This window comes from Notechis scutatus, chromosome 2, assembly GCF_049901735.1.
Source record: "Notechis scutatus isolate UNSWTSFEM ecotype Mainland chromosome 2, rNotScu1.2, whole genome shotgun sequence".
Taxonomy (NCBI): domain Eukaryota; kingdom Metazoa; phylum Chordata; class Lepidosauria; order Squamata; family Elapidae; genus Notechis; species Notechis scutatus.
This window is the reverse complement of record NC_142010.1, coordinates 189,452,354-189,460,663: the sequence shown is the minus strand read 5'-3', so window position 1 is coordinate 189,460,663 and position 8,310 is coordinate 189,452,354. Positions and strand designations below refer to the sequence as shown.

Genomic DNA, 8,310 nt, shown 5'->3' with positions numbered 1-8,310 from the left:
AATGGAGATGAAGGAATATGGTCTCTTTTTTTAAATAGTGGAATCTGGAAGATTGGTTCTTCTGAAAGGTGCTCCTGAGTCTACTGCATCTTTGCATTTATACCACTAGGATATTGTAATTTCTTTTTTCTGTTTCCCTACTGATTCTTTGTATTCTGATTTTCATTTTTAAATTAAATCAAAACTGTTAACTGAAAATGAACAATCTGATGAAACTTACTTTCATCGTTCCTAATTATTTTAAAAATGAATTTAAAATCGGGCATTTTTTTGTTGTGTTGTAATAGATATTATGGCTTCTGTATTTAAAAATAATTTCTGATAGTCTAGAATTCCCCCAGAGATAAATCTTGTAGGAGTTTTCACTCATCTGATTGTACAAAGCAGATCATATATAGATAGTATTCCAAAAAGGGTATAAACAGTTATGAATAACAATACAGAAAGTCCTCAATTTACGACCGTAATGCAGCCTATGGCCATAAGTCGTGATGAGACTGTTGGGAGCATGTCTTTCTGTCCTTTTTCTTCTGAGTCAGAAAAAGAGACCAAGCAATCAGAACACAAGGAAAACTGCTGGAACTGAGGTCTCCCTTTTTATTTCCAAAAGCAAAATATAGAGTGGTTTGGGGGGCATCTGGCAACTGACTGACGAGAGTTTTATAAGAATGGGAGGTCTCTGTGAAGCAAATATGAGCGTGATGTACAATTTTATGACCAGAGGAATTGAGAGGAAATATTTTGCTTGTTATCTCCTTTATCAGAAAAGATCTTCCTGGTTAAGCCTCTGGTTTTTCTCTTTTATGGATGTAGGAGGTGTAAAGTCTGGCAATACACTTAAGCCAAAAATGAGCCAAAACAAAGACTTAAATGGAGGCTTGCAAATTATATAAAGCAGATTTTTATTCTTTGATCAAAGTTAAAGAATCTGGGTTCCTAGCACATCACAAGGGACATGGGAGAAAAATTCTACAAAATACAGAATGATGTCTTGTCCTTCTTATACACGGAAAAGTCTTTGTTCTTAGTTCTCTAATTACCTTGTAAATCTCTAGTCATGAAATCTAACTAAGATTTACGTCTTCCTGCAACAGACAGATTCCAGTCAGGTCGTATTATATATAGTATATAAAATCATACATTGCAATGTCCTACCTGTCAACAAATCCTTCAGCTTTCAACCATAACAACACAAGAGCAAACAATAGATGCAAACTCAAGGTTAATCGCACCAAACTTGATTGCAGGAAATACGACTTCAGCAACAGAGTGGTCAATGTCTGGAATATTCTACCTGACTCTGTGGTTTCTTCCCCAAACCCCAAAAACTTTAACCTTAGACTGTCTACTATTGACCTCACCCATTTCCTAAGAGGTCTGTAGGGGGCGTGCATAAGCACACCAACGTGCCTACCGTCCCTGTCCTATTGTTTCTTTTATTTTTTTATTTTTCTTATATGTATCCATGTGTTCATAACTATGTTTTTATTTATACCTATTATCTTGTAAGCAATTGACAAAAATAAATAAAGAAATAAAAATAAATAAAAGTATTTACCTTTCTTCATGAAGGAAAACAGATGGATTCAGATTGATTTAGATGGGACAATCATGTGTCATGAGTTATAATTGTTTTACAACAAGTGAAAGGTTAAAGAAATATTTTCTACAACAGCAAGATATAGAGATAAATACTTCTACATATATAAGAAAACAACTGCCTAACATCAAGATAAGACATGCCTATAGAGTAACTCTCTATTTAATGCTATATTTTATTTCTTTATTTATTATCCTTCATTTCTCCGTTTTGTTTTAAAGGATAGAATTCTTTCTATCAGAGTGAATGAGGAAAGATAAAGGCATTGATAAGAGGCAACAGAAAAAGTTTCCTTTGATGGCTCCCAAAAGCTTTCAACCATGAAGGTGTAGCAGTCAGGGGGAAAAAGTTCTGGAAAGAAATTTACAGTATCCAATTTTCCATGCCAATTATTTTCAGATGTTTATATCACTGTCTGTGAGTTTCCAAACAGGTGTTACGCAAACACAAACCTAAAAAATTCTTCACAGCCATGGTTCTTCTTGAAATTACAGGCTGCCCATTTTCAAGGGATGATTACTATACCTGTCCTAACTCTTAGTTATTGTGCAATCCTGGCTGTTTAGTATTTATTTATTTATTTTACACACAATGAGCCCTCGGACTTCTACTCATGAGACTATCAGTGCAACATCTGGGCAGCATCATTTGTGAGTTATATTCCTCCCCCATGGAATTAGCAGAGAGAGGTGACTTCTTGTGCCTTAGTGGCACAGAGCAAAAATCAACCTAGGAGCAGCTTCGTGTGGAGGTACTAGGAGAAACTTTGCCTAATTCTGAATGGTGTGTGTGTCTCTATATATATATGTGTATGCAGCTACTTTTCAATGCAAACATGTTGGACAAATTTCCCACCCATCAGACAGAAGTCCAAAGTGTTCAAGACCAAGGTGTTCAAACGTTGCTGTGGCAACCTCTTTCAAATACACAATCCTTACATGAGTACATTAAAGTGGTTACAATATAAATGGGACAACAAAGAAAACATTACAATGAATTTCCACCCTCCCCCCATAATCTTTCCAGCTGTCTTTTGGGAAGTGAAAAAGAGTCTTTTACTGGTCTATCAGCTTCACTTGGGATCTTCAGCTGGAATAACATAAGATGACACTCAGGCAGGAAAAATAAAAAATCCTGGCACTCCTGCAAGGAGAAAAAATCACAAACAAAGTCTATTCATACCACCATGACCACATCAGCTTTTGGTAATTTTTATTCTCAGTTGGTCTTCTCCAGGAAACACTTTCCACTCTTTTAAGTTCATCAACTGGGGTCCACCCTTTGTCTTTTGTTCAGACTGCTGTTTCAGTGGTCAGCAAGATTTGGTAGGACCTGTCCCGGGCTTTTATCAGGGCCCAATCACCAGGCTGGAACTTATGGACAGCAAATTCGAGAGATAGAGTTTGAGCTAGAAGTCCTTTGCTTCTGAAGTGAGATAAAGAAGAGTAGAGGCAAAGTATACAGTTCTTTTCAGACATATCTTTAGTTTCACACTGTGTGATTTCCCCCATTCTGTTTAAGTGTGATAATCCAAACATCATTTCAGAAGGTAAAGTATCCCTTTTTGGAAATTCAGAACCAGGCCAAGGGTAAACAGTTGGTCCATGGCATAGATGAATTTGCATTCCACAGAACATGACATTCCCACCAAATTCCCACACTCCATTTTTTGATTGAAGCGTTTTTGCAGAAAAATGAGTTGCTGTCCTACTATCCATATCTAGGTATTATCTGCTCCAGTATAATTTTGGTTCTCATGGCTGGATAAGCCTCAACCCACCCAGTCAAGTGATCCACTATCTTAAAAAATAATAATTAAATCTTCCCTCTTTTAGCTACTCCCCCAAGGGAATATAATTTAAATCAAGTCTAACCTTAGGCTATAATATAAGTACCCCAACACAATAATGTTCAAAATCCAAACCTCCATATAAATATCTTTTATCCTTGACAGGTAGGGTCTAGCATTTTGGAGAAAAATGCCACTGGCTGTCTTTTTCCTTTCCACTTCTGTGTTGAAAAACCCTCAAAAGCCATTCCCTAATCTGTGTAACACTAGGCTCTTCTTCTGGTAGTTTAGCATACAAGTCTTCATTCAAAATAAGTGTAATTATCCATCCATTCACATCTTACAATATCCAGCCAATACTCATCCCTGTAACAACTCCTAAAAGGGCAACAACTTCTGTTGCTGACAAACAAACAAACATGCCATAGGATGGAGCACAGTGATTCCTAAATACGTAAAATCAGTGTGTCAGACTCAGATTCCATTCACATGGAAGAAAATTCTCATTAAATCAAAAACATTTACAAATGTAAGCAAAATATTTCAAAATCATTTCTTTTTAGATAGGTTTAATTAAGCATTTTTAAACCTCAAAAATTTTCAGAAGAAAAAAAAATCAAAATTGTATTTAGAAAAGAAGAATATATTTGCATAGCTTTCAATATGCAAGCATATTTTTTTGGTAGTGTAGACTGCAAAAGGCAGGAATCAGATATCACTCTTTTAAGAAAAGATTGGGTAACAATTTGTCTAAAAGGGTATAGGTTTTCTGCCTAAGCAGACTAGAAGACCTCCAAGGTCCCTTCCAGCTCTGTTATTCTAAAACTTCTAAAAACCTTTACCCCGCCTTTCTCAGGCTGGCTCTGCAGAGAGGGAGAAGGCGGTGGGGGGGGATAGTTAAAATGAGAAGGGAGGTAGTTCTCCCTCCCCTGCTTCTCTCTTCAACCTCCAAGGTAAAAAGAAAAAAAAATCCCTGTGCAAAAGAAGGGAGGTTAAATTACACAGAATTCTCACCTCCCTTCTCCACTCAGTCTCTCTCTCTCTCTCTTCATCTAATCACACACATTTCACACACACAAACACACAAATTTCACTCCCAAATCCTTCATGGGATTTTATTTCTTTATTATCCTTCAGAAGCATGGGCATTGGTGTTGAATTCCCATGCCTTTTCAATGTGGATTGGCTGCAGCGATAGATTGCTGCTTGTCTGTGCTTTTTCTACCGCCACCTACTAGAGCTTCGAATTATTACTTTCTTTGGTTTATCTAAAGTTGCGGGAGACAACATACCTCCGATATTCTCAATTAGAGGTGAAAGGTTTGCTTTCTGTAGTCTATCTCCGTCTGCCAGTGATCTTAGCACCTTGAGCGATCTTCAGCGCCTTGGGTTTATTACTTTCCTGACTTTTGGGATTGATCAGATATATTATTATACCTCCATCTTAATTGGTTAAGGAAACCAATTTTATTTTATGAATGGAGACAAGCTTTCTCCATCTTAATAAGCAGTGCTGGCAGATAGGGTGTTGGAGCTGGACCTATTCCTTCCCATCCACACATAACAGATGCACAATATAAATACTTATGCTGCACATTCTGTCACAACCATAGTTCACAAATCAGCGTGTCTCACACTTTGTTCCAAGGGCAACCAAACAAATCACATTTTGCCTGAAGGTTTATTTTACAGAATTTATTAGTGTGTACACACACACAACAAAGAAAGAAACATTAAAATACAGAATATTGGGTATCAAAAACTTTGTTCACAAGAGGAGCTAAATAAACACTGGCAAGATTGGACATTTTGCCATCAATAATATTGTGCATCTCTTTAAATCTCTCTCTCTCTTTCTCTCCCTCCCTTCCTCCCTCCCCCACCTCTCTCTCCTTCCTCCCCTCTGTCTCCAGCAGGTTGAGTCCAGGTCAACTCCACCAGAGGGCTAAGACTACTTATATTGAGACTAATCATAGTGATAGAATTTTGCAATTCAGAATGTTGAGAAGCCCTGTGCATCAATCTTGGAAGACATGGTTAATCCCTTCTCTAATCACAGAATCATTTCCCACACACTTTTTAATGTCCTTTATTAATCAAACAAGGACACAAAAGCTCAATGAAGATGGCCGAATTTAGTGCTGTAGCAATAGTAGCTTCAGAAAAGGTCAGATATGAAAATAATATTTACAAAATATTATATATAGGATATATATAGGATACACACACACACACACACACACACACACACACGTGTGTGTGGATCTTTGGTTATTCGGGTTTTCTCCCGCGTAGAATTGGAAGTGTCTAGGTGACATTTCGATGCAGTCTCATTCATCATCTTCAGGCTTGTGTCTTCAGCTCTGTGCTTCTCAGAGTAAATTGTATTTCAGATTGCAGTTCACTAATTTTAATTGAATGGATTATTTAGAAACCCATGAAATATGTTATGAGATAGTAAGTATTTTGCTTTCTGGGAAGGACTGTTGGTGTCTTTGTAGTGGAATTCAATTCTGTCCATTGTATCTCTAATTGATAGTTAAGTTGGAATACAGAAAAATGTTTAAAGTTTCCCATTTGTGTTGGAATAATTTACATAAAAAGAACATTTTGAGCTACAGGCAAGAAGTTCTTAACATAAATTTTCGAGAACCTTCAGAAAGAGGAATAATAATTTCTGCCATGATGTTTTGACTGGGTTTTTTTTTTAAAAAAATCCTGTTTGTAATAAAGAAATGTGTATAAAATTGACCAAGAATAAATTACTCTATACTCTATAGTTGTATATCATTTGGGCCTAAAATCTATTTTGTGAATTAGTGATTGCAGGAACATAATCACATTTAGTTTGAGCAAAAGAATTGTAAAAGCAGATTATGTGCATAATACTTCCTAGTCTAGATCATATAAAATAAAGGGGAAAATATTTGGAATGTTATTTATTGGCCAGATTTGTTAGTTTTTTATGCTTTCCACTGCTTTAAAAACATTTAATGGTAAGTTAAATTAATAAGCTATCATCAGACACCAACTTCCATATAAATATGCACCAACTTGTGTAAATTCTGTAATTGCAGTCCAAAAAAAGGGTCACTCAACACAATACTTCCCAAATGCATGGAATAATACAAATTAACAATATGGCTACCATTTTTAATAAATAGTAAATTCAAAATAAATAAAGCTAACAAAAATATACAATATGAATAATACAAAATTAAATCAATATTCATAAGCAACATATATATCAGATTTCAGGTTACACAACATTCATAATATTTTATGATTGCTGTTAACAATGGAAAAAAATACAGCAACATTATATTTAGCTCTTTTTAGATATGCACACATATATCATAAGTGTTACAGTCTCTGATCTTTGAATATCAAAAAATCTTATGCTTCCATGGAAAACTGGATGTCTAGGTAAACAAGCTAGAATATTTTTCATCTATTTTATTTCAAGAAAATTGGTTTGGTGGGGATTTCTTGCCAAGGAAAGAAAATTCTTGAGGCATTCAGAGAATGTTCTAAGCCAGGGTTGTCCAACCTTGGCAACTTTAAGACTTGTTCCCCAGTCAGCATGGGGAATTGAAGTCCAAAAGTCTTAAACTTTGGTTTCAATATGAACTACTTTTAAGTATCTTGTCCTAATCATCACAACACAAAACATAATTAAAGGAAAAGGAAAGGAAAGGAAACATATTTCATGATGGAAATCTTATAAGCATGGGATATTCCTCCAATGAAGCTTCAGAAGGTTTCAGAAGGTGGAAATAATGTTTTTCAATATCTGCTAGGTGGATATTTTATAGAGATTCTGCCGTTTTGACTTCCATTTTTACTCAAGTAAAAGAATTCAAGAAGTGGGTAAAACAATACAAAAAAAGAAGTATTTTGTATTTTCTAAAGACACGTCAAAGGCATTAGTGAAAGATGAACAATTTCATTTTCCTGCTTTTGTTGCATCACTGGGAGCATATCAACCTAGAACTAAAAAGAGAAGTAATTAAAACTCCTTGTTGAGTTTTTACAATTATTATAGTTATAAAACATTTTCCATTTTTGAACTGAACATTTTTAACATATGCATACCACTCAGAAAAAGGAAAGATTCTATTCCAGTTTTAAATTATTTTTAAATTTTAAATTACAGTGCTGGCATTCTGGATATATCTCTATTTTTTAAAAAAAACATGTAGCAAAATGGAGTAGCATTAAATTTTGCCTCTTAAAATAAATCAAAATGATGAAAACCTTTCACTGAGTTTATTAAAAGAACTGTGCTGTATGCTAGAAATATTCAATTTGGAGTGATTATCTAAGTACCTTCACTTGGAATCCTTTGATTGAGATGGTTAATCCACTCAAAACATTCTCTGATTTGGATCTGCATAATCTTCCAGGCACACAGATTGTACTCTTTATTTTTCAAGAAGCCTCTGAGTCTCTGAAAATATCTTTTCACTCTCAGCCTGGTAAACTGTAGTTTCTGACCTCTTCGAGATTTGGTGCCACGTTTCACCTCAATATTCCAGCAAGCTCTTGTGTTCTTTATCTCCTGATGCAGTCCAATGTGGAATTCTCTTAGTGAATTCTCATCCCAAGCCAATTCACTATGGCTTTCCTTGAAGATGAGGTCTATCTGTTGGAGAAGTTCTTTGATAGCTACCTTGGCGTTCTCCCCCTGTAATTCATTAATCATGTTCATCAAATTTTCTTCACTGCTATCAAGGGAGAAATCAATTATGTCCCTGATACATTGTTGGGGAATGGTTGATCCCATATTTCTCATTGGGAGAATCAGGTTGCGCAGGTTGGCTTCATGTAGCCTGCTGCGAAGTTGGTTGCAGTTCTGGGATGAAATTTCAGTGAAGAAGACCCCTAAGCAAATGAACAGACACCAATATCTTGTGGTCAT

General features: G+C 35.6%; 1 protein-coding gene across 1 annotated transcript; it reads right to left on the bottom strand.

Moving 5' to 3' along the window:
* Window positions 1-7,710: 7,710 nt before the first annotated feature.
* On the bottom strand, window positions 7,711-8,310 carry LOC113430553 (interferon epsilon-like). The gene has a single exon (XM_026692990.2). It carries the CDS (start codon window positions 8,308-8,310, stop codon window positions 7,711-7,713), a length of 600 nt encoding a protein of 199 aa, XP_026548775.2.